The sequence below is a fragment of the Urocampus carinirostris genome, chromosome 8 (genome assembly GCF_059441175.1).
Source record: "Urocampus carinirostris isolate Australia breed hairy pipefish chromosome 8, RoL_Ucar_1.0, whole genome shotgun sequence".
Classification (NCBI taxonomy): domain Eukaryota; kingdom Metazoa; phylum Chordata; class Actinopteri; order Syngnathiformes; family Syngnathidae; genus Urocampus; species Urocampus carinirostris.
Genome location: NC_142356.1, coordinates 11,392,101 through 11,419,538, shown reverse-complemented (window position 1 = coordinate 11,419,538; position 27,438 = coordinate 11,392,101). Strand labels below are relative to the sequence as shown.

The window sequence follows — 27,438 nt, the reverse complement described above, 5'->3', positions numbered from 1 at the left end:
GCTCTGAACGCGGAAATGGAACTTCCGTGGCAAGCGATGGCGGTGTCAGGAACGGAAAACTGGTCAGTAGCCGGGACAGGAGAGCAAAAACGTGGTCGGAGTCGTAAGCGAGTCGTAAGCCAGGAAAGGAGAGTAGACGTGGTCGGGGACAAAAAGAGGTCGAAAGCCGGGACGGGAGAGTAGACGTGGTCAGGATCAAAAACGGGTCGACGCTGGGGGACAGACGGGAGCAAAAAACAGGTGGGAGTCAGGGTCGGAAAAGGCTTGCCTAGCGTTAACTGAGGTTCGCAGACGGACTGAGAACAGGTGACAGATAGACGTGGGTTTAAATAGTTGGGTAATGTCAAGTGTCATTTGTGCGGTAAAGTGGTACACAACAGAAAGCAACTAGATGCAACCAAAAATGTTACTGTTCCTGAACAAAAATCTGTTAATACATTATCAACACTAAGTACCAAAAATACCGTAAATTCCGGACCATAAGCCGCTACTTTTTTCCCAAATGTTCAGCCCTGCGGCTTATTCTGTGAAGCGGCCACTTTATGTAATTTTTCTAACGGCCACCAGCGGCGCTGGAGTATAAAAGGTAAGATTAAGACTTGTAGAATAAGTGCGCCAAGAAAGACTGCAACCTTTAAGTTTATGCATACATTGTCTGTTAAGTAAAGGTACGTTCCAATAATGAGGAAGACGCCCTTGATGGCGATAGTTACGAGGAGGAAGTTGAGGACGATCTACCTTGAATTTCACAATTAGGGGATGCTTTTTTTTTTTTGACAGGCACATTTGATGCGTTGCGAGCGTGATGCTACTAGCGTGGTGGTACCTTTCACAGTGACGGTTTGGGATGAAAGTTATATTATTATCATTAAAGCTTTGAAAACTCTCTCGGTGTACCGTCTTTCTGACTGTGGTTCTAGGATTGTGTACTATTGACTTTTGGATTGTGTCGGTAGGAGGCTAGAACCTCGACCCAGGCTGTGAGCAAGTGTCTCGGCCTATTGGCTTTGTAGTGTATTATGATTTGACGGATAATGGATAATTGATAAAGAATATAAAACAATTAATCTCTATAAAATCACAATCGTGGAACTTACAGCCTGGTCTGGGTTAAACTCACAAGTTTTAATGCGGGCGCACGCGGCTTATACACAGGTGCGGCTTGTGTAAGTACAAAAGTGGAAAATCACTCAAAAAGTGGTGGGTGCGGCTTATAATCAAGTGCGCTCTATAGTCCGGAAGTGACGGTACTTAGAGGAGAATCGCGTGCGTGTTAGACCTCAAACCACATTGGCCACTCTTCCGCCTGCCTGCCGACCTGTTTTGCTCCACAAAGATAAATGAGTGCAGAAATGATTCATGCCTTGAGTACCCTGTCTCCTGTTCCACAACATCAAGCTCAATGAGGCACCTCTCTATTAAACGCATCATCAATAATCCATTTTAATTGATCTCCCGGCTAACTTGTTAAGTCTTAATGAGAACAGACTGGGGACAAGAAAAATGCATTTAACACCCGAGCGTTGAGTTATTTAAACCTCACGGGGCGACAGCGATGAGAGCTGCAAACAAATCCCTGCGTGTGCAAAGTCTGAGGGGAAATTCTTGATTGGAATTGATAATAATAATACATTTTATTTCAGGGTGCCTTTAAGGACACCCAAGGTCGCTTTAGACAGAATATAAAACGGTGATATTGATTAAAAAACTAAAATAAAACAATCAATAAATACTAAAACTTAACAAAATAGTGCAGTAAGAAAATGGGGGGGGGTACATATCAGGTATTAGTGAGTTCCAGAACTGGGGAGTGGAGTGGCTGAAAGTTTGTCCCGGTTGCCATGGCGCCCAATTGGCCCCGACTGCGTGGCGCCAGCTGCGGCTCATTGACAGATTGGCTTCCCCTTCTATTTAAGCTCAGTGCTCTCACTCTCCCTTTGGCAGTCTGTCAACGAACCTCTAATCCGCAAGACGTGGGTTTTGACTCTGTGCGGTTTCCTGCCTGCGTTTCCTGTCTGGTATTGTTCCCGTCTATTTTTGTCCTGTTTATTATTATTTCCAGTTTTCGTTCCAGTCTGGCATGTCCTGTTTAATTTCGATATACTGTTTCGATATCAATCCTGCCTGTGCAATCCTGTTATCTAGGAGTGGCCATGATCAAAATAATTCATTGACAATATAGTATTTCATGTCCGGTATTGTTCCCGTTTATTTTGTCCTGTTTAATATTGGTTTCCAGTTTTGTTTCCATCTAGTATTTCCTGTTTAATTTCAATATCCTGTTTTGATATCAAACCTGTCTGTCCCGTTGTTTAATAACGGTTTCCAGTTTCGTTCCCCTCCAGTTTGTCGTGTTTATTTTCGATACCCTGTTTTGATATCAATCCTGTCTGTCCTGTCCTGTCCAGTATCGACCCCATCCGTCTGATATCTGCTCGGGAAATTGGTATTGATCTCGTCGGCCTCTGGCTTCCTGTCATTCCATGCCAGACTGCTGCCTAACATGCACAACTCCCCATTTCCCATAAAATAAAAGGCTTGTGTGAGAAACGTTACGCATTTGGGTTCTCCTCCAGTTCTCGTTCATGACAGAGTTGGGTTTGCAGGGAAGGTAGAGATCGGTATCACCTGCCAAGGAGTAGGAAAAAATGTTAAATACAGTGGGAGGAGTTAGGTTGTAAAAACTAGGGCCCCAAGACAGAGCCCTGAGTCACACTTTTAGTACCTGGAGAGGGTTCCGGGGAGAAGGACTTGAGTTGTACGAATTGGTTGTGATCTGTGAGTTTGGGATGGAAACTTTCTAGGTTGGTGTGACATATTGGTTTTTTCCTCTTTTTAGATGCATGGTGAGTAAATAGACCCAAGAATTGAAAATGATAACTGGACTTTAATACGTGTATTAAAAGTGATTTCACCCCCCACCTCCACTCCTTACAAAATTCTGATAGGAATAAAGATAAACACATTATTTTGCTGAATTTAATGGGACCGCGTTCATTATTTAATGCGTCCAAGGGGTTAAAAAATGCCTTTCATTAAAATGAAGAATATTTATTTAAATAACAAGCAAAATATCATGTCATGTCAAGTATCATTATCCTGTATCCGGTATCGATCCTGTCTGTCCCGTCCTGTCCGGTAACCAGCTCGTTATCGATCCCGTCTGTCCCGTGTCCTGTATCCGGTATCGATCCCTGATCCAAGCCCCATTATCCTGTATTCTGTATCCGGTATCGATCCCGTCTGTCCCATCCTTTCCGGTATCCTGCTCGTCTGCCCCTGGCTTCCTGTTTTTCCACGCCTGACTTCTCTGCCCCGCTTCTTCTGCCCAGCATTCGCCGAATCGCTGGTGTTTCTATTCCTGCGCATGACTGCCCCGCTTCTATAAATACAGCTTGGTGTGAAAATGTTACGCGTTTGGGTCTACTGTCTGTTTTGGTTCTGACAGTTATGTTTTGTTATGTTATGTTATATTGTATTGCTTTATATTGTATTCTATTATATTGTATTTATTTATTCAGTCAGTATAAACTATAAACATAATATATACTGTACAAGAAATCATTTGACACGCTAACACTCAATAATGATAAAATAATAGATTTAAAAGAATAAAAAGAATAGAGTAAAAAAGATATTGTAGTGTATAATACAAGGTAATTATATAAAATAGTTTAAAAAGAAAGAAAATGTAAATAACGAGACTAGAGTAGAATAGAATACAATAGAATAGAATATATTATGGTATATTATATTGTATTACATTTCATTATATTATATTATATTATATTATATTACATTATATTATATTATATTATATTATTTAATTTATTTTAATTCAATTCTATTCTATTCTATTCTATTCTATTCTATTCTATTCTATTTTATCTTATTTTATCTTATTTTATCTTATTTTATATTATTCTATCTTATTCTATCTTATTTTATCTTATTCTATCTTATTCTATCTTGTTTTATCTTGTTTTATCTTGTTTTATTTTGTTTTATGTTATGTTATGTTATACCATATTATACCATATTATACTATATTATATTATTGTTATCTTCATCATTGTCATTATCTATTGTGGTGTGATGAGAATTTTATATTTGCCATATCCCCCACCCCTACTTTAAAGTATTTATACATTGTGAAATGATTTAATACATCAGAACTCAGTTTTTATTTGTGTTTTAAACATCTTGTCCCCGTCCTAACCAACAGTCTCATTTCACTGATAAGTTTTAAGTTTAATCGACAGTAAAAATAAGGACAGACTAGATCAATGGATTTTGAGCTTGCAAGGAAAACAGGGAGAGACACCTGAAGATAAGAAAGTCCAACCTGTTCTAAAGACCCTCCCCTGAGTCTTTAAATAAATATCTTATGTTGTGTGAATCAAACATTAAAAACTAAAAGCACTTATCACTGACACATATCTTACAGGTAACAACAGCATTACCGACTACAAGGAACGATGGGAAGGAAGAAAGATACTCCAAACAATGGACAACAGCAGCACAGAGGAAACGGGCATAGTTAAGAATTGCACTTCTCCAGGTAAGACCAATCAATCCCTAAAAAAATGAGCTATTTCTCGTTCTTTTTGTGTCCATTTCTCAAATTTAGAAATAGACCAACCCTGATCACTCACATCAACCTTAACATCATCCATGTATGTTACTATTTAGAAATAACTGTTTCTTTGTGTATACCGCTCTCCTAATTTTTGATTAAAAATCGGTATAATTTTGTTTCACTTTTTTACGGGTGAAACTAAGCATTGGGAGTGACAAACGCTGTTGACTAGGTGCGGCCATGATTAAAATCATTTATTGACGATATAAACTAACAATAAGCAAATATTTGTATCACTTTTATGGATCTCAAAAACTGTCACGTTGCCATGGCACCCAATTGGCCCCTCCCATGTGGCGCCAGCTGCAGCTCGTTGACGGATTGGCTTTTCCCTCTATTTAAGCTCAGTGTTCTCACTCTTCTACTACGAACACAATACCAACATACAATTTATAATGTATATAGTTAATGTATTTGATAGTCCTATACTGTCACGGTTGCCATGGTGCCCAATTGGCCCCGCCCATGTGGCGCCAGCTGCGGCTTGTTGACAGATTGGCTTTCCGTCTATTGAAGCTCAATGCTCTCACTCTTCCTCTGTCAGTCCGTCAACGGACTTCTGCCCCGCAAGACGTGGGTTTTGACTCAGTCCTGTTTCCTGTTGGTATTTCCTGTCCGGTATTGTTCCCGTTTATTTTGTCCTGATTAATATCGGTTTCCAGTTCATTCCCATCTAGTTTGTCCTGTTTATTTTCGATATCCTGTTTTGATATCAATTGTGTCCGTCCCGTTGTTTAAAAACGATTTCCAGTTTCGTTCTCCTAGGGTAATCCTGTCCGTCCCGTTGTTTAATAACGGTTTCCAGTTTCGTTCCCCTCTAGTTTGTCCTTTTTATTTTCGATATTCTGTTTTGATATCAATCCCGTCTTTCCTGTCCTGTCCGGTATCGACCCCATCTGTCCGATATCTGCTCGTGCAATTGATATCAAACTCGTCGGCCTCTGGCTTCCTGTCATTCCACGCCAGACTGCTGCCTTACGTCTTCCGCCCAACGCTCGCCGAATCACTGGCGTTTGGGTTAACATGCATGACTGCCCCATTTCCCGTAAAATAAAGCTTGTGTGAGAAACGTCACGCATTTGGGTCTTCCTCCTGTTCCGGTTCTTGACATTTACAATGTGCTTCACACTTACCCATTCACACACACACTCACACACCGATAGCGGCAACAATATATTATTAAAAAAATTGGGCCGATATGCATAAAGTCGTATTTTTTTTGTTTTGTCTGACCAAAAAACATTCTCCGAATCTTCCTCTCAATCAATCAATTGCTCTTTAGCCAACCTCAGATGGATCTGGACTGTAATCTAAATTCTCTTTATCCCTTCCGAAATACCACTTTCAATATTTGGCAGCTCTGTATCTAGATTCCTAAAAATTGAAAAAAATGATTTAGATATACAGTATAAGGGGGCTCCACTGGATGCATTCTTTGTTAGCTGCAAGGTGTCATGAACCAGAATTGGATCAGGACCCAAACGCGTGACGTTACTTACACAAGCTTTTTATTTTATGGGAAAAGGGGAGTCATGCACGTTAGGCAGCAGTCTGGCGTGAAATGATAGGAAGCCAGAGGCTGACGAGATCGATGCCAATCGCCCGAGTTGATATCGGACTTATAGGGTCGATACAGGACGGGACAGACAGGATAGATAATGAACAAGGATATCGAAAATAAACAGGACAAACTAGACGGGAACGAAAACTGGAGAAAATAATTATATATATATATATATATATATATATATATATATATATATATATATATATATATATATATATATATATATATAAATACCAGAGCCATGTCCCCCTAGTGGGAGGTGGCTGGAGTATTTTCTGACTCTTTCTGGGAAATCGATACAGAGGAGGGGATTCCCAGCCCCCTCGCCCAACCCAACTGATGTGTTGGGAGTCAATCGGTGACCAAACCCCTCAATTCCAACCCCTAATGCCGAGCGCCAAGCAGGGAGGCAAATGAGTACCAATGTTGTCGGCCGAGGCTGAAAATGAAATCCAGTATATGTTTCCACCTGGTTTCGAACCAGGGACCTATCGCGATTTAGGCGAGTGTGATAACCACTACACTATGGAAACAGTAAATAATAAATAGGACAAAAATAGACTGAAACAAAACTGGAAACCGAAATTAAACAGGACAAAATAAACGTGAACAACACCGGACAGGAAATATCAACAGAAACAGGACCCAGTTGAAAACCCACATCTTGCGGGGCAGAAGTTCATTGACAGACTGACAAAGGAAAAATGAGAGCACTAAGCATAAATAGACAGAAAGCCAAACTGTTGATGAACCGCAGCTGGTGCCACACGGGCGGGGCCAATTGGGCGCCATGACAACCGGGACACAAGGAGAATATCTCTCAATATGCATCCGGACACAACTTTTGTTACCTACGACTACTGTTTGTTCGGGAAGGGTGTGTGCCTGTCATGGACTGCGCAAAGCGTGAGAAAAACAGGAGTCCTTAAATGTCGCATTACTCAGCACGGTAACTATTCCGGGGACATGCAATGTGCCAGATTCCATCATCATCGCCTAGCGAGCGTGTGCAGAAGAAGCCCCCGGCCCTCCACGTGTGCTCACATTATGTATGAGATATACACAGGATGTGCTTGTTCACATTCTCCCAGGGCCAACAATGCAACTTTAATCATCTTTTTGGGGAATATTGAGCGCCCTCATTTCCTAACTTGTTTCAGTCTTTATTTTTCATTTGCTTTTTAATTTGAAATTTGTCGGCCAGGGTGATTTGGCTGGTCAGTTCAACTTCTAGTCGTAACGCTTTCTTGACATCTACCAGTGATAGCTTCATAATTGCGGGTAGTTATTTTTTAAGAATTTAAGAAACAAAATTACATATGGAATTTTATTTAGCTCAAGGGGTCGACAACGCTTCACTCTAGGGTCCCAAGACTGCATGTTTTCAATTTCTAGATATTTTCTTAATCTATCACTCAAATTCAATTTAGTTCACTAGGCAAGTTCTGTAGAATCCTGACAACCAAGCCTGAGTTAGGGAGTTGAGGGGTTAGAGTTAAACTTAAGGTTAGAGTTAAAGAATTAGGGTTGGTGTCAAGGAGTTAGGGTTGGAGTTGAGGAGTTAGGGTTGAAGTTAGGGAATTAAAGAGTTAGAGTTGGAATTAGGGAGTTAAGGGGTTAGGGTTGAAATTAAGGTTGGAGTTAAAGAGTTAGGGTTGGAGTTAAGGAGTTAGGGTTGGAGTTGGGGAGTTAGGGTCAGAGTTGAAGGGTTAGGGTTAAAGAATTAGGGTTGGAGTTAAGGAGTTAGGGTTGGAGTTAGGGAGTTAGGGTTGGAGTTGAGGAGTTATGGTTGAAGTTAGGGATTTAAAGAGTTAGAGTTGGAATTAGGGAGTTAATGGGTTAGGGTTGAAATTAAGGTTACAGTTAAAGAGGTAGGGTTGGAGTTAGGGAGTTAGGGTTGGAGTTGGGGAGTTAGGGTCAGAGTTGAAGGGTTAGGGTTAAAGAATTAGGGTTGGAGTTAAGGAGTTAGGGTTGGAGTTAGGGAGTTAGGGTTGGAGTTGAGGAGTTATGGTTGAAGTTAGGGAATTAAAGAGTTAGAGTTGGAATTAGGGAGTTAATGGGTTAGGGTTGAAATTAAGGTTACAGTTAAAGAGGTAGGGTTGGAGTTAGGGAGTTAGGGTTGGAGTTAGGGAGTTAGGGTTGGAGTTAAGGAGTTAGGGTCGGAGTTGAGGAGTTAGGGTCGAAGTGAGGGAGTTGAGGAGTTATGGTTGAAGTTAGGGAATTAAAGAGTTAGAGTTGGAATTAGGGAGTTAAGGGGTTAGGGGTTCAAGTTAGGGGATTAAAGTGTTAAGGTTGGAGTTAAGGAGTTAGGGTTAGTGTTATCGAGTTAATAAGGTTTGGAGTTATGGAGTTAGGGTTAGTGTTGGGAAGTTAAGGAGTTTGGATTGGAATTAGTGTGTTATGGAGTGACTAAGTTTGGCGTTGGGAAGTTAAGGATTTAGGGTTGGAATTAGGGTTGGAGTTAGGGTATTGGGGTTGAAGTTAGCGAATTAAAGTGTTAGGGTTGGAGTTAGGGAAATAAAGAGTTAGGGTTGGAGTTGTGGAGTTAATGAGTTAAGGGTTCGTGTTGAAATCAAGGTTAGAGTTAAAGAGTTAGGGTTAGTGTTAAGGAGTTAGGGTTGGAATTAGGGTTGGAGTTAGGGTATTGCGGTTGAAGTTAGAGAATTAAAGTGTTAGGGTTGGAGTTGTGGAGTTAATGAGTTAAGGGTTCGTGTTGAAATCAAGGTTAGAGTTAAAGAGTTAGTGTTAGTGTTAAGGAGTTAGGGTTGGAATTAGGGTTGGAGTTAGGGTATTGCGGTTGAAGTTAGAGAATTAAAGTGTTAGGGTTGGAGTTGTGGAGTTAATGAGTTAAGGGTTCGTGTTGAAATCAAGGTTAGAGTTAGGGATAGTGTTAAGGAGTTAGGGTTGGAGTTGGGGAATTAGGTTTGGAGTTAGGGAACTATGGTTGGAGTTGAGGAGTTAGGATTGAAATTAGGGATTTAAAGACTTAGAGTTGTAATTAGGGCGTTAAGGAGTTAGGGTTGGAATTAGGGTTGAAGTTAGGGAATTAAAGTGTTATGGTTGGAGTTGGGGAGTTAAGGAGTTAGGGTTAGTGTTGGGAAGTTGACGAGTTTGGATTGGATTTTATGAGTTATGGAGTTACTGTAAGGTTGGCGTTGGGAAGTTAAGGAGTTAGGGTTGGAATTAGAGTTGGAGTTAGGGTATTGGGGTTGAAGTTAGAGAATTAAATTGTTAGGGTTAGGTTAGAGTTAGGTAAATAAAGAGTTAGGCTTGGAGATATAGAGTTAAGGAGTTCGGCTTTGAGTTAGGGAGTTATGTAGTTAGGGTTGGAGTTAATGAGTAAAGGAGTTAGGTTTAGAGTATGGGAGTTGGAGACTTAGGGAGTTGGAGACTTAGGCAGTTGAAGACTTAGGGAGTTGGAGACCTAGTGTTTTGTAGACCAAGGGTTGGACCTTGATCTGGATTTTGGGAAGGATTTAGGGAGCTAGGTTGAGCGTTAGAGAGTTATATAACGTCTTGATACGAGCCGGCTCCAGATTAATGGGTAGACAACTAATTGTCATTCAATTCAAAGATCCAGCTCATTAAGGCCGTTTCGTTCATGAACCAAATAATTATCAATAAATTATTTTGAGACAGGAAGCTTTTTGTTACTGTCAATTTAACTTTATACAAAATTTCAGTTATTACTTATGTAACACCCATTGCAGCCTTGTCATCCTGGAAGGAGGTTTACCTTATGTGTGACCCCTTCTAAAGCTTTCTCAATTTTCCTCATGCTGAAGTTTTTGGAGTTTTTCCTGGCATTCGGTTTTAGATCAGGAGATTTTGTACTGGTGGTTTGTGTAGCGTTTTGAACCTTGTTGTGATTAAGGTTATCCTAATCTTGCTATTTTCTGGTTAGCTTAGCAGATAACCAGCATGATATAATATTTGTTGAAAAAAGACTTGTACCCACCCCTTCTTCATCTTTGAGTATTGCTTGTTTGCCACGTGCTCTTATATTGTTTCCTGCTGTCTGTAAGACATGCCCAAAGCTGGCTTGGCCAAGAAAGGAATCTCAAAAATAGCCATGAGCAAACCAAATATCCACCGTCCAGTGATTAAAGGAAACAAAGATTTACTAAAATAAATGTGACTTGACCTGTTTACCTACGGCACCAAATTTTTGCACACTCATGTATTTGTTCGTGTCCTGAAGTCACATTGCTAGTTCCAAAAGCTTGGAATGTTGCCTTATTTTGCAATGTTGTCATGAAGCAGAAGAAAAGCCTTGGAGGAAGTCAGGACAAGGAAGAGGAGATAAGACTTGAACAGCAGAATACATCTGCTTGCGTGACAAGTTTGTACTTCTGAACATGTTCAACCAAGCAGAATGGCAAAGCTATGGTGCCAGGGAAAACAAGCTAAATCGAAGGCAAAACCCCTTGGTGCCAGGCAGTGGCTTCTTCAAAATTCCCCGACGAGTTAGACTGGCATGAAATGATTAAAAGTCAGGCGTGCGGACAAGAAGCGAGAGGCTCTGATGAGGAATATCCAACAAAAAGCTAATGAAATGAAATGAAATGATCTGCATTTATATTTCAAGTCAATGACTTCCCAAAGCGCTTTACAATGTGCTTCACATTTCCCAATAGCGGCCGTGCAGCCATGTAAGGCGCTAACCTGCTTATTGGGGGTATTAGGGGTTCAGTGTCTTACCCAAGGACACTTTGACATGTAACACGGAGGAGCCGGGATTCGAACTACGATCTCTTGATCCCAAGACGAGCGCTCTACCTCCTGAGCCACAAATATTACACAATGTACCTTTAAACAAACTCATCTCATCTCATCTCATTAGCCGTACCGCTTATCCTCATTAGGGTCGCGGAGGGGCTGGAGCCCATCCCAGCCATCTTCGGGCAGTGGGCAGGGGACACACTGAACTGGTTGCCAGCCAATCGCAGGGCACACAGGGACAGAACACTCATTCGCTCATTCACACCTAGGGACAATTTGGACCGGCCAATTCACCTGAAATGCATGTTTTTGGAATGTGGGAGGAAACCGGAGTGCCCGGAGGAAACCCACGCAAGCACGAGGAGAACATACAAACTCCGCACAGAAAGTCTGGAGCTGGATTCGAACCCACGACAGGTTCCCATGACATGAACTGTGCCGCACAAGCGCTAACCACTGCGCCGCCGTGCTGCCCATACCTTTAAACATACTGACAAAATAAAATGATGCTTCAAGATATGCAATTTTTGTAGAGCTTACCTTCTTAATTTTTTTTTTTTAAATTGTGCTAATTAAATCAGCAAAAAACGTCCAAGTTCCCATGTGAGGATAAAATGCTTGCAAGTGGAAAACATAACAACACACCCTCCAAGAAACCCGCTGATACTTCAAATAATCAAGGTGTTTTCTCCCCTGTCAACAGCCATAAGGCCTTCACTACTTCAATGAGACGAGTCTGTTGAATCAAGGAGAACAGGCATACTTTCTCAGCGGTATCCGTGTTTGACTTGAGAAATTGAATTTACAAAATGACCCCTTCCCTCCAAAGATTGTGTGTTATTTTCCTCAATTTTGTCTCCCTAATCTCAAATTATGAGCATAAGTAAAATCTATCTATCTATCTATCTATCTATCTATCTATCTATCTATCTATCTATCTATCTATCTATCTATCTATCTATCTATCTATCTATCTATCTATCTATCTATCTATCTATCTATCTATCTATCTATCTATCTATCTATCTATCTATCTATCTATCTATCTATCTATCTATCTATCTATCTATCTATCTATCTATCTATCTATCTATCTATCTATCTATCTATCTATCTATACAGCTATCTAGCTAGCTAGCTCGCTAGCTCGCTATCTCGCTATCTATGTAGCTATCTAATTTTCTTCTCATTTGTGAAACCAATTAAATATGAGATTGATTAGGGACAGACAATCAGGTCCAGGTTGTGTTATATTTGATGGTGGAGAGTGAAGTATGACATATTTCGGCACCTGTGACTGTTTAGCCCTTCAAAAAAGAGCTACAAGGTATTTATGAAGTATACATGTAGTTTATCCCTATTTTCATTCCCAAAATATGGATTTTATATTTAGTGTAGTACTCAGCTTGTAAAGAACAGGCCAAGCTAGGCAAACACATAGTCTTTCGGGTTGGGACAATATGATTGCATTTACAAAACCACAGGCCTTTTTTATGCTTAAATTAATTTTTGAACTCAACTGGGGAAGATACAGTGGCTTGCAAAACTATTTGGCCCCCTTGAACTTTGTGACCTTGGGAAATCTTTTTGTATCCAAATCCAGCTTTAAACTTCTCCACAAGAGTATCTCGGACCTGCCTGGTGTGTTCCTCGTTTTTCGTGATGTTCTCTGCGCTTCAAACAGACCTATGAGACTATCAAAGTGCAGATGCATTTATGCAGGGACTTTATTACACACAGGTGGATTCCATTTATCATCGTTAGTCATTTAGATCAACGTTGAATCATTCAGAAATCCTCACTGAACTTCTGGACAGAGTTTGCTGCACTGAAAGTAAAGGGGCTGAATAATTTTGCACACCGACTTTTTCGTTTTTTATTTGTTAAAAGAGTTTAAAATATCCAATGAAGTTTGTTCCACTTCATGATTGTGTCCCAATTATTGTTGAAGCTTCACAAGAAATTACAGTTTTATATCTTTATGTTTGAAGTCTGAAATGTGGCAATGTTCAAGGGGGGCAAATAGTTTCGCAAGCCACTGTACCGTATTCTCCTAACTCTGCGAATATATTTCTGTTTTTCAGCTCTGCACGAGTTCCCCAACGATCTGTTTACAAATAAAGAGCGAGCGGAGGGAGCAGTGGCCTTGCATGTCTTGTGTGTAAGTTAACCAGAGTTAATGAAATCATTCAACAGAGTGTTTTTATTCTTTTATGAGATCAGTTCTCTTACATTTTAAACAGGGTTTTTGTGGGAGTTGGTGAAACTTCAAAAAGGAAATCAAATTGTTTGTTGTACAATTGCAACATTTAGAATATTATATTGATTTGTATAGGAGAAATGAAATTAAATGAAATGATCTGCATTTATATAGCGCTTTTCAAGTCAAGACTTCCCAAAGCGCTTAAAAGTGTGCTTCAGATTTCCCAATAGAACAGAATAGAATAGAATATGCCTTTAATGGCAGCACGGCGGCGCAGTGGTTAGCGCTTGTGCGGCACAGTTCATGTCATGGGAACCTGTCATGGGTTCAAATCCAGCTCCAGACTTCCTGTGCGGAGTTTGTATGTTCTCCCCGTGCTTGCGTGGGTTTCCTCCGGGCACTCCGGTTTCCTCCCACGTTCCAAAAACATGCATTTCAGGTGAATTGGCTGGTCCAAAATTGTCCCTAGGTGTGAATGAGCGAATGAGTTGTCTGTCCCTGTGTGCCCTGCGACTGGCTGGCAACCAGTTCAGGGTGTCCCCTGCCCACTGCCCGGAGATGGCTGGGATGGGCTCCAGCCCCCCCGCGACCCTAATGAGGATAAGCGGTACGGCTAATGAGATGAGATGAGATGCCTTTAATGTCATTGTTACAACATGGGATATGCTGTGACAACGAAATTGGACGACTCCAGTTCCACATTTACAGTGAGGATAAGGAAACAAAGAGATAAAGGAACAAAGAACTAACTGACTTTGTTGTAAGTAGGCTTTGTTTTCCTCCGGGGGTCAAACAGAGTTGCTGGATACAACCGGAATGTTTGATGTTTGATCTTACATTACACATAGTCCAGTGTTTTTCCGAAATGCTCAGTCCACAATTGAATGGATTTGGGAGTACAGTCCATAAACATGCCCGATTAAAGTCGCCTTCGACGATAAAGCTCCGTTGGGGTGTGCAAGCTGCTGTTTATTGATAGCAGCGGGCAGGAGATTTAGCGCTATGCTAACGTTAGCATCCGGTGAAACGGTTAGCGGTGGAAAGTAAACAGCAAACACAAAGACCACGGTTAAGTCTCCTGGTACATAGAAGGGTCTGCACGATACTGCTAGAAACTCCATATCGAGTGAGCAGTGTGTGTCAATGGTTCAGCTGTTATTCTAGCGCGTAGTCTCCAACCCCTGTTTTTACCAGAGTCTTCGTCTCGTTCGAGCCGGTGATGTCATGCGGCGTCGGGAAAGCCGGCCGTGCAGCCATGTAAGGCGCTAACCTGCTTATTGGGGGAATTAGGGGTTCAGTGTCTTACCCAAGGACACTTCGACATGTAACACAGAGGAGCCGGGATTCGAACTAAGATCTCTTGATCCCAAGACGAGCGCTCTACCTCCTGAGCCACTGCCGCCCCAAATGAAATGATCTGTATTCATATAGCGCTTTTCAAGTCAAGACTTCCCAAAGCGCTTTACAGTGTGCTTCACATTTCCCAATAGCGGCCCTGCAGCCATGTAAGGCGCTAACCTGCTTTTTGGGGGCATCAGGGGTTCAGTGTCCTACCCAAGGACACTTCGACATGTAACACAGAGGAGCCGGGATTCGAACTGTGAGCTCTTGATCCCAAGACGAGCGCTCTACCTCCTGAGCCACTGCCACTGCCGCTCCAAAGAAGAAAATGCAAAGGGTTTAGTACATATACGTTGGAGACCCTTGGTTCATTTTCATATTTTCTGTCCTTTGTGTGTGTCTTGAATTTAATTACCGGATTTTCTGGACTATAAGGTGCACCTAAAAACAAAACATTGCCAAGAATTCAAGAGTGTGCCTAATACCCTGATGCACTTAATGGACCAAAAATGTGTCAGTTGGTTGCATAGATTCCCTTGACCACCAGGATCGTTGGGGCACCATTCCTGTGGTGTGTCAAGGTTAAAACTTGAGATTTTAGTAGAAAGAAGAAAAGAACACACTCTGAGTTGGAAATTCAGGTTTTTGAGAGCCCCGTCCACCAGAGGTGCGTGCATCCAGGATCGGCTCCTCTGACAGAAGGCTCATTTATTGGAAAGCACAAGAATGAAACTACACATTTGATTGGTTTATATGAACACAGAAAAGAAATCTGATTGGTTTAGATAGGAATCACATATTGAAATGCAGTGTACAACAGTTCATTTTACCTGTGAAAAGTGATGAGTCCCGGGGACTCGCATGCTCAAAAATCTATGGGTCCCAACAGAGATCTAGGGGTCCCCAAAATTTAGTGTTATCGAGGTTGAAATTGTAAATCGGTGACAAATATATAATAAAAATCTATATATTCATTTAGTTTTATTTATCAAACTATTCATTTTCATTTTCTGCATCAAATTATTGTTGGTAATATGCTGATTATAGGGATAACCACAAACCTGTCTTTTTTACATTTTCTCCTTTTATACTTCCTTTTTTCTTAACTTCTTCATACAACATAATAATTCGTAATATAATGCATCAAAGCAAGTGAGCCGTTTGAGAGCCGGCTCTCTTGAATGTGTTGAGCCGAAAAAGCCGGTTCTCTAAAAAGAGACGGACTTTTCACCACACAACTCGAGATCGGCGTGCAGACGAAAACTCGAACCGCGAGACCAAAACAACATCTGCCGGATCTGCCTGACGAAAAGTTTGGAGTGCGGTAAATCTTTGTTCAAAAAAAAAAATGTAATCGGGTAATAATGACAATTTTGTGTCAAAAAAGTTGCGTCCCGGGGACGCACGTTGATTTTAGACTATGCGTCCCCAGCAAAAATGATGCGTCTAGGACGAGAACACTGGTATAATGTTGGTCGTGATATGGCGTGCGAGTATAATAAATGAGCAAGGAGGATAGCGAAACTTTATAACACAAAGTGTCTCTGTAATTTGCTTTCGAGCAGACTTGGAATGTGTGAGGCAAGGCCATCTTGATTAACAGCTAAAAGAGTAGCCTGAGAAACTGTTAGTGGCCTTTTAAGTTTTAGCTTTTTAATCAGAGGCACATTTTTTGGTGCTTGGGAAGTTACTCTTTTGACCTTGGAGGTGCTTGTCTCTGAACACCAAGTGAAATCATAAAACCACACACTTATTGAGTATACAATAAAATATAAACGTATAAAGATATAAGAGCACAAAGGTATAAGAGTATATAAAAATACAAGAGTACAAAAAGCACATATACAGTGTGTCTTGGGCAAGTAAAGCCAGGTGGTGCCCATCCCTCTCCAGGCCAACATCTTTTTCCATTTGGTCTCAAACCGGGGACCTTTCGCCCGTCATGCGAATGTGCTAACCACTGTACTACAGAAACACCAATGCAGTAAATAAAATCGGAAATGCATTATATAATATCTCTCCTTTATTCATGAACAAATCACCTTAATTTAGAAACCAGATTTCCTAATATTTGTGATCTATGAAATCAACTTTTTTTATGATTTCTGACGTTTTTTTTATGTTTTAATTTTCATATGCCTTGTATTCTGGTGTCCCCTGCCCACTGCCCGATGATTGCTGGGATGGGCTCCAGCACCCCGCGACCCTACTGAGGATAAGCGGTGCAGCTAATGAGATGAGATGAGATGAGCTAACGGTGCCTTTTTCATTTTTGTCTCCACAGACTATTTATATGTTCTGTGCTCTAGCCTTGGTCTGTGATGACTATTTTGTCCCTTCTCTGGAGAAGATATGCGAGGTACTGTATTTAATTGTGAATAACTGATTATGTCACTTTTTATTGATTAGTATATTGTTATTAAAGAAAGTTGCATAATCCTGATTTTAGATTGCCTGACATTCTTACATTAAACATACTTTACATTTTTCTTGGATTTAATCAGATTAAGCAGCACCGTGGATGGGTGGTTAGCGCGTCTGCGGCACAGTTCTGAGGTCATGGGATTAAATCCATCTAAGGGTCTTCCTGTGCGGAGTTTGCATGTTCTCCCCGTGCTTGCGTGGCTTTCCTCCGGGCACTCCAGTTCCCTTCCAAAAACATGCATGTCAGGTTCATTGGACGGTCCAAATTGTCCCTAGGTGTGAATGAGCGAGCAAATTGTCTGTCCCTGTGTGCCCTGCGATTGGCTGGCAACCAGTTCAGGGTGTCCCCTGCCCACTGCCCGAAGATGGCTGGGATGGGCTCCAGCACCCCGTGACCAAACTGAGGATAAGCGGTGCAGATAATGGATGGATGGATAATAAGATTAAGAAAGGGTTGCTCCAATAAACAAATACTTTGAGCCATAAGGCTCACCAAAATTTCGATATTGACATATTTTTGAGCCAACCCCTCCTTACCAAACTGATAAAACTGTAGTTGGATGGAAGTTGATAAGAGGATGACGGTCTTTCTTTATTTCTCTTTCTGGATATTACAGCATCTTCATCTCAGTGAAGACGTGGCAGGTGCAACCTTCATGGCCGCAGGCAGCTCGGCTCCTGAGCTCTTCACGTCCATTATTGGTATGAAGAGCTGTAACATGTTATTCTTTCAATATTGATATCTTTAAGGTGATGATGTCAGAGAAACAGATATTCAAAGCATTGATAAGACAAGTCAATTCACGTTTATTCGTGTAGCCCTTAATCTCAAAGGGCTGCACAGACCAGAGATTATAGCAAACCACAGACTATTATTACACCATTCCCTGATCTAAAACCTACACGAGGGCAAGAAAAACTCGAAAAACTCAAAAACCTCAACATGAGGAAAAAGAAGAAACCTTGAGAAGGGAGCGCACATGAGAAATACCATTGCGAAGCAAAGCCGCCAGAGCTAACATGTCAGCATCATTTATTTTTCTTCATTATATACCGTAAATCCCGGACTATAGAGCGCACCTGATTATAAGCCCCACCCACCACATTTTAAGAGGAAAACCGATTTTTGTTAGGTTTAAGTCCCCAACATTTTTAATAAAACGCTCTGAAATAAAAGAAGACATAGAGAATCGGTCATTGAGAATTGGTTATTTTATTAATCATTATAATGAGAGCGGCGGAGACCGGGCTGTTACAAATCTCCTCGCTCACTCTAAAGAAATCTCCGATCCCTCCCTTCTTAAGGTTCGCACTGTTGCTACGCGGAGTTAATTAATCTTCTTTCGCACGGCCTGCTTTCCACCCGATGATGACAGGTGACCTCTGTCCTGGGCACCTCCCTTTCTTCTTCCCCCAAGGCTCTTGGTGAAAAACAACTTGAGTTATTGCACGCACAGATTTATTCCAGGTCAGGGTGCATCCATTGGTATGTGAGACAGATTGCACAAAAACAACCCATGGCCTTGAAGAACAGCTTACAAACTGAAAACTCTACAAAAAGGGCTGAGAACACTTATAACATATTAATGTCAACTGTAGGATAAATATATGTATATAATTCCAACAATTTTGTACATACAGAAGCCGCACCTGTATATAAGCCGCATGCGCCCACATTTAAGCATGTAACACAAACACAAACACAAAATTAACCCAAACCCGACTTCAAGTCCCGCGATTGAAACTAAATGTTCTTCGTTAAAGTCCACAGTATAAAAATCACAGCCGGCAAACTGAACGGAAAATGATACCGGTACTTAAGGTTTGATGCAGACCTGCAGAGTCCGGGTCCCGTTGAAAGTAATCCAAGGAAAAAATTTTATATTTCCGAAAGTAAGGGTTGGAAAAATATATCAGATCAACACATTTACTCATGCAACTCCTTTTTCTTTAACCAACTTTTTACCCCCACTTCTTTCCTTGTCCGTCCCTCACCTTTAGCGGTCCCCACTTAAACTCGGCACCCCGCGTTTGTTCCGCCCCTCATTTTTCGTTCACCCGTATCAGAATAAGTGTCTTAACTAATACAAATAAATACATTACAAAAATATACAGTTGCAAATACATAATATACATGGGTTACACATATTTACAAAGAAAGACGGTACACCGTGAGAGTTTTCAAAGCTTTAATAATAATAATATAGCTTTGACAGGGCAGTTAATGGTAGCAACACTCGAGCGCCACTAGCGGCTGTTAGAAAACGTACATAAATTGGCCGCATCACTGAATAAGCCGCAGGGTTGAAAGTTAGGGAAAAAAGTAGTGGCTTATAGTCCGGAATTTACAGTACATGGTCCATTGAGTCAGACTGCCAAGAAGCATGGCATTAATTTACAAGCATTTACAAGCACTCTACAAAAATTATGTTAGTTTTCAAACATAAAATTCTTTTAAACATTAAAATTAATTTTCAAGGGTTTCAAACAACTGTACATACCCTGTCATTATCGTCACTATATCTTTGAATCACAAGCTCATATCGGTTTTATTAAATTTCGTTTAAAGCCTAAAAGTCGACCATACTGAATTAACCTTCTACCCAGCTAAAAAAACTACTCCATAGGCAGAAAGTGTTTCTAAGTTTGTTTTCCTCATTCTAAGCTATTATTTTTATTATACTATCATGAAAGGAAAATGTATACTGAAGGTAGAAAAACAGAGTAATTTAGCAGATGGAAGATTTTCTTGTTTTCTTTTATCATTCAGGTGTCAAATGTCTTTTTTAACTGTCATTTCTTATTTTTCGTGATGCAAAAATATAACCCATTGACCGTCTTTTGCCTATTTAAGCATATCTTCATTACCATGAGCAAAATAATCCACCATCTGCTAGATAAGATAGTTCTGTCATGATTACTGATGTGACTCAGCGGCTCATTTGGCGGTTCTGATTGGCTCCCTGTCAGTATTTCAACCCAGTTCTGTCTGTCCCCTTTTGTCAGTCCGTCTGCGAACCTCAGTTAAAACTAAGCATGCCTTTTTCGACCCTGACTCCCACCTTTCCCGTTTTTTGCCTGCTCTCCTGTCACGGTTTACGACTTTTTTTGTCCCCGACCACGTCTACTCTACCTCGTCTACTTATTACTCGCTTACAACCCCGACCACGCCTTGCTCTCCCAGTCCCGGCTACTGACACCGCCAGTGTTCATTTTACCTGTGAAAAGTGATGGGTCCCGGGGACTCGCATGCTCAAAAATCTATGGGTCCCAACAAAGATCTATGGGTCCCCAAAATTTAGTGTTATTGAGGTTGAAATTGTAAATCGGCGACAAATATATCAATATATAAATATAAATCTATATATTCATTCAGTTTTAACACTTAATTGGCAATACAAAGCAGTTATAACTTCAGATTTTTCAGTTCAGAAAAATATTGTACATTATGCAAAATAATATTGCTGAAATATTAGTCTATATATTCATGCAGTTTTAATCACTTGATTTTTCAGTTCATATATTCTTTGTGGTTTGCTGTCCCTCAAGGTCCAATTGCAGCAACGGAATTTCCATACCTAATTTGTGGTTTAGGGCAGCACGGCGGCGCAGTGGTTAGCGCATGTGCGGCACAGTTCAAGTCATGGGAACCTCCTGCGTGGGTTCAAATCCAGCTCCAGACTTTCTGTGCGGAGTTTGTATGTTCTCCTCGTGCTTGCGTGGGTTTCCTCCGGGCACTCCGGTTTCCTCCCACATTCCAAAAACATGCATTTCAGGTGAATTGGCCGGTCCAAATTTTCCCTAGGTGTGAATGAGCGAGTGAGTTGTCTGTCCCCGTGTGCCCTGCGATTGGCTGGCGACCAGTTCAGGGTGTCCCTTGCCCACTGCCCGATGATTGCTGGGATGGGCTCCAGCGACCCCGCGACCCTACTGAGGATAAGCGGTGCAGCTAATGAGATGAGATGAGATTTGTGGTTTTCATTGTCATTGTGCCGATCCAATGTGCTTTTCTGAAAGTTTGTATTGCGATATGATTGATGCAATCCAGTTTTTTTGTCACACTGGGTGCACGCATCACAGAACATGTAGCCTCCATTATCATCCTCCCCATAGCGTAACGTTGAATATAATTAAGTCCATTTTGGCAGAAAAATCCTTTTCTTCCTAGGAGTATTCTTTTGTTAATTTTCTTTCGTTGAATCGTTCGCTTCAAAACACGTGTTTTCCTTGCTTTTGCGGTCTTCTGAAGAATTTCTCCGCCGTTTTTTCATACCGGAATTATTGCCGTTGTTACCACTTTCTGTATTATGTTTCGACTTATTACCGACACTGAAGAAATTACCATTTTTTTTGTTGATTTGCACCTAATACCAACTGCTTTTACGGAGGCATACTTCTCTTTCACTCGACAACCACCAAAACAATGACGTCATCTCGAAGAATGAGATCTCGTTTGCCGAGATCGGCGCGAGACCAAAACAACAATGGCGGATCTGCCTGACGAAAAGTTTGGAGAGCGGTAAATCTTTGTTTTTTAAAAAAAAAAAGTAATCGGATAATAATGACAATTTGGTGTAAAAAAAAGTTGCGTCCCGGGACGCACCTTGATTCGACACTATGCGTCCCCAGCAAAAATGATGCGTCTAGGACGCAGGGACGGGGGCAAACGAGAACACTGCTCGCTACGAAAGATCCACTTCCTCGTTCGGAGCACAATCCGAGTACGAGAGCGACTTGGTTCCCGCGTCCAGCGACCACCGGATCGTGGGCGCAGCCCTTTCTTTTTTTCCTTCAATAAAACTTGTGAGAAACGTAACACAACTGGGTCCTGTTTCCGTTCTGGTCCTGACAAATTCCTTAATTTATGTATACTGGTAATTATTTCATATATACTTAGAAAAACAAGGCAAAATATCTTAAAATGGAAACAATTACACATAATTAGGCAACATTTTCTGCCAGTGAGGTAGGATTTTACTGTATATACAGTATACATTTTTCTGTTAATTTTTTACTGACTGTATTTAACCCAGCTTGCTTCCAGACCTCATCAATGACTTCAATTAAAACTAACTGCGAACATTAAAACAAACACAGCAAAAATTTAAATTGATAAAAAGTAGTGATGAATACTGTCGTGATGACTGATTTGGATCACCTGTTCCCGCTCGTCTGATTGGTTCCCTGTCCTTTTTAAGCCCAGTCCTTTCACTCGCCTGTTGTCAGTCCGCCAGCAAACTTCTGTTGTTACAAGGCAAGCATTTTGACTCTGGCTCCCGCCAGTCCCGCTTTTTGCACCGATTTTTCCACCCGTCTGTTCCTGATCTCCCCGTTTGTCTCCGGCGACGACTTGTTTTTGATCCTGACCACGTTTGCTCTCCCGTCCCGACTTATGACCCGTTTTTGATCCCGACCATGTCTTTGCTCTCCTGTCCCTGCTATTGACCTGTTTTTTCCGTCCTTGACACCGCTATCTCCCGCTCCGGAAGATCTACTTCCGTTTTCAGATCTCGATCAGATTGTGTGAGCGCCTTGCTTCCCTTTGTTCTGGACGTGACAGAATACAATTATTAGTTTCTTCTAAACAGAAATAATATTCATGCAGAATCTCCTGAAAAAAAAAAAATACAATTTTCTATGGTGGTTGTAAATCAGCACAGGAAGGTGGGTCAAATTAACCCGTGTTATATTTGTGCAGTGTTCCCCCTAAGCTGCGCGCGTGGGCAATTGCGCACTGCTCGCACATTCTCAGCGCACAAGAAAATTTAGCCGGCGCACAAAAATGAGGGCTCAAAATTATTAATTAAGAAGCGACTTAAGTCAAAGTTACAGTGCATGAAGGTAAAAATACACGGGTTCCCCTGACGTTGAGTCCTAAATGCGGTATTTTGAAGTCGAGTCAAAGTAGAACGAAGTTGAGTAAAGTTAGTAGAGTTTGTCGAGAACCGGCTTCTTCAGCTCGGCTCACTAAAAGGAACTGGCTCTTTCGGGTCCTAAACGGCTCTTCAGGTTGTTTTTGCTTCTTTAATCCCAACATGACCAAATATTATGTAAAATTATGCACAAAATGACTTAAAGGAAGGGGGGAATAGAACAAAAAAGAAAAAAGTACCAAAATGAAAAAGTAGTGAAAAGCTGAGAAAAAAAGAAACAAAAGGAAGAGAAAAAAAGAAAAAATAAACACAATGAGATTTTTTTTAAAGGAAAAAAGTAGAAAAAAACACGGAAAAAAGAAGAAAAAGTTTGTGTTGCATTCAAATAATTTCCAATTATATCAAGTGAATCTTGTTGCCAACATTGTACTTCCACTAAAAACTGTGATTAAGTACAGTTCTGTATCTTACAACCGACTCAATAAGCCCCCAAAAATGTTAATATTATGCGACAAAATATATCAGGAAATAAAAAGAAATGGATATCTTGTGAAAGAATTGTAAGAACAAACGACGTTTGCAGGCCGTACAACCTTTGCAATAGTACATGAGTCAATTCATTCAAAAGAGAAAAATCATTTTGCATTGCCGGAAACTCAGCAAAATGTAACTTGATGTCAAGTTTTGGACATGTTTGATAATTAATTATCTTGCCACTCTTGGGATTGCTGTTGCTCACTGTTGTTTCAAGCGTTGCTCACCGACTTTGTGTGAACGCTCAGACCCGTGGAAAATTACAGGGAACATTGTATGTGTGTAACTTTTATAACTTTCTCCCCAGGTGTGTTTGTTACCAAAGGGGATGTCGGCGTGGGCACCATTGTAGGCTCAGCTGTCTTCAACATCCTGTGCATCATCGGTGTATGTGGCTTCTTAGCCGGGCAGGTAAGGTGAAAAGATATGTGCTGCTTATACAGGGTTGGGTAGGATTACTTTAACTGGATTACTTTCAATGTTTTGGGGATAACTCCAATACCAAATATGCTAATAAAAGACAAAATAAACTAAATAGGAATCAAATGATGACTCACAACACGTGGTAAGCTTTCTCTCCTGGCTTTGATCTCTTTGATCTCCGGCCAAACTAACATAAAATGCGACAGAAACAAAATGAAAATCAATCCAAACAGCTTACCAACATCGTTTTTGCCGTTCCATGTATTCCATTACTCCCCAAGCCTACACGACAATACCTACATTTTATTCATATTTAGTTTCTTTTGTCTTTTATTAGCATATTTGGTATTGGAGTAATCCAAAAGTCATTGAAAGTAATCCAGTTAAAGTAACCCTACCCAATCCTGTGCCTATATAATGGCTAAAACTGTTGCTGAATGGGAAGGTGACATTAAATAAACAATATATTAAATATTGCATTGTCTTTATTGTCATTGATACCAACGTTGTGGAATGTACTGTATAGGACACAGGTGTCAAACTGCCGGCCCGCGGGCCAAATCAGGCCCGCTAAGGGATTGAATCCGGCTTGCGAGACAAAGCTGAGGGAAGCGCAAGAGAAAAACGAGCTGCAGGTTGAAATATGTCCACTTGATTTTGCCAAAGCCAGGCACCTCTCACAAACGCTGAACTTGTATTTCTTTCTTTCTCTCTCTTTCACTCTCTCGCTCGTCCTCCTTTTTTCTCTCACATTCTATCTCTCTTTTCACTCGCTCTTTTTCTTTTTTCCTCTTCTTCTCTTTCTCTATCTGTGTATTTTTACCTTCTTTTGCTCTCCCATCCTTTTTTTCCTTTTCGCTGTCTTTACTCTCTCTCTTTTGCATCAACCTCCTCTTTCTTCCTTCTTTCTTTCTCCCCTTCTCCCTTTCTCTCTTTCTATTTCTTTTTAGATTTCTTTTTCTCTCTCTTTCTTTCCCCCTCTCTCACTATTTCTATTTTTATCTCTTTTGTTTGACATTCTCTGTCTCTCGCTCTCCTTTATCTCTCTCTCTTTCTCCCTTTCTCTCTTTCTTCGCCCCACTGTCTCTCTTGTTCTCTGCCTCTCTTTTTCTTATTTCTTTCTCTTTTTCTTTCTCCATAATCTACTAGTCTTTCCTTCTTTCTCTTTTTCTTTCTTTCGTTGTTTCTTTTTTCTTTCTTTCGTTCTTTGTTTCTGTCTTTCTTTCTTTCTATCTTTCGCTCCATCTTTTCTTTTCATTTTTTCTTTCTGTCTTTCTTTCTTTCTTTCTTTCTTTCGCTCCATCTTTTATTTTCTTTCTTTCTTTTTTTCTTTCGCTCCATCTTTTATTTTCTTTCTTTCTTTCTTTCTTTCTTTCTTTCTTTCTTTCTTTCTTTCTTTCTTTCTTTCTTTCTTTCTGTCCATCTCTCCTTTTCATTCTTCCTACCTCATTAGTCCGGCCCCTGAGAGAATGTTTCTTCTATCTTGTTCGTTGTTTCTTTTTTCTTTCTTTCGTTCTTTGTTTCTGTCTTTCTTTCTTTCTATCTTTCGCTCCATCTTTTCATTTCATTTTTTCTTTCTGTCTTTCTTTCTTTCTTTCTTTCGCTCCATCTTTTATTTTCTTTCTTTCTTTCTTTCTTTCTTTCTTTTGCTCCATCTTTTATTTTCTTTCTTTCTTTCTTTCTTTCTTTCTTTCTTTCTTTCTTTCTTTCTTTCTTTCTTTCTTTCTTTCTTTCTGTCTTTCTTTCTGTCCATCTCTCCTTTTCATTCTTCCTCCCTCATTACTCCAGCCCCTGAGAGAATGTTTCTTCTATCTTATGGCCCCCGAGTTAAAATGAGTTTGACACCCCTGGTATAGGAGATTAGTCATGGCACTCTAGGGTAAACATGTAGTAAAGACCTAAAAAGAAAAGGCTGTCAGGATTGTTTGTTTGGCTCCCTTAACCACTGGCGTCGTCGGGGCACCATTTTCCTGTGGTGTGTCTTGGGCAAGTACGGCCGAGTGGTGCCCAATCCTCTCCAGGCTCACATATGTTTCCCATAGGCGAACGTGCTAACCACTGCACTATGGAAACATCCGAATGAAAGTGTGTGTGCAGAACAAAACATGCACTGTTTTAAAATGTAAGTATATTTTTTGTATCCCTCCAGGCCGTAAAGCTCTCTCACTGGGCTCTCCTCCGAGATTCCGTTTACTATACCTTTTCCATCACTGCCCTTATCGCAGTAAGTCACTCATTTTGAGATTCTACTCCCTCCCCATTATATGCATTAGATTTATCAATGTTTTTAACAATACAATACTCAATATTTTTTTGCAGAAAATTTGTAAATTGCACTATGACCAGCGTTGGGCACGTTACTTTAAAAAAGTAGTTACTACTTCTTACAAAAAGTATCTGAGCTTGTAACTTAATTACTAAGTAGTAAAAGTTACTAATTAACAGGGAAAGTAACAACTTCCTTTTTAAAAAATGTTGTCACGGTTTCCCAATTGGCCCTGCCCATTTGGCGCCAGATGCGGCTCGTTGACTGATTGGCTTCCCTCCTGTTTAAGCTCAGTGCTCTCACTCACCCTTTGTCAGTCCGTCAACGAACCTCTGTTTTGAATCTATCCGGTATCCTGTTTGTGTATCCTGTCCGGTATTGATCCCGTCTATTTCGTCCTGTCTTGATATCGGTCTCCGGTCTCCAGTGTCGGGTATCATTCCGGTCTTTCTCGTCCTGTCTGTTTTCTGTCTCCAGTCTCCTGTATCTGTTATCAATCCTGTCAGTCCCGTTCTGTCCGGTGTTGACACCACCTGTCCGGTCTCGGCTCTTGTAACTGGTATCGATCTCGTTGGACCCTTTGTTTTTCCACGCTAGACTTATGTTTTTCTTCTTCCGCCCAGCTATTGCTGAATCACTGGCATTTGTGTTAATGGGCATGACTGCCCCATTCACAAAAAATAAAGCTTGTGCAAGAAACGTTACGCATCTGGGTTCTCCTCCTGTTCCAGTTCTTGTCAGTTGTAATTCAAAGGATTTGAAAATTCTAGAGCAAATACGAAATGCCAGGCCTACGTGTAAAGATAGGAATTCCGACTATTTTTATAGAACGGGCTATTTTGGCTCGGCTCATTAAAATGAGCCGGCTCTTTCAGTTCCTAAACGGCTCTTCAGGTTGTTTTTGTTGCTTTAATTCCAGCATTACCAATTATTATGTAACATTATGCATGGAATGACTTAAAAAGGGTGAAAAATAAAGAAATAGACAAATATGAAGAAAAAAAAATCGATAATAAAAGGGAAAGGAGGGATAAAAGAAGAAAAATGATAAACCTTACCTTTTTTATTTAACACATCAACACTGAAAACCACAGGAAATAACATTAAAATATTAAAAAAAAAAAGATAAAATACAAAATAATTGTAACCTTTTTATGCTCAACAAATATAAAGTCAACAACACAGAGTCCACTAAAATGCACATTGACCGATTACAAAAAAACGTCTTGGAAGGAACCAGCTGTTGATGAGTGGGGAGCTGGCTCTCTTTGTTCACTTCCAAGAGCCGGCTCATGGATACCTTTCATTCGTGAATGACACGAGTCAGGTGCTGTGAGTACTCAGCCCTCATTCGCCTTTTCTTTCGGTGCATTTATGAATACTATATTCATAATAGCTATCTGGATATATGGTAGTCGCTATTTTGAATGCTGACATGATCCGTTG

At 40.7% G+C, this 27,438-nt stretch overlaps 1 protein-coding gene and 1 non-coding gene across 2 annotated transcripts in view; one reads left to right on the top strand and one right to left on the bottom strand.

The window, feature by feature from the left end:
• Nucleotides 1-27,438, top strand: part of LOC148360710 (sodium/potassium/calcium exchanger 3-like) — a 54,868-nt gene that overhangs the window by 7,488 nt on the left and 19,942 nt on the right. The window contains exons 2-7 of the mRNA XM_088341608.1: nucleotides 4,448-4,561; nucleotides 13,013-13,089; nucleotides 16,757-16,831; nucleotides 17,514-17,598; nucleotides 23,611-23,714; nucleotides 25,876-25,950. Of these exons, the coding sequence (XP_088197734.1) occupies nucleotides 4,448-4,561; nucleotides 13,013-13,089; nucleotides 16,757-16,831; nucleotides 17,514-17,598; nucleotides 23,611-23,714; nucleotides 25,876-25,950 (530 nt within the window). The remainder of the gene's footprint in view (nucleotides 1-4,447; nucleotides 4,562-13,012; nucleotides 13,090-16,756; nucleotides 16,832-17,513; nucleotides 17,599-23,610; nucleotides 23,715-25,875; nucleotides 25,951-27,438) is intronic.
• trnaf-aaa (transfer RNA phenylalanine (anticodon AAA)) lies at nucleotides 6,667-6,739 on the bottom strand. The gene has a single exon. It is a non-coding gene; the product is annotated as a tRNA-Phe (tRNA).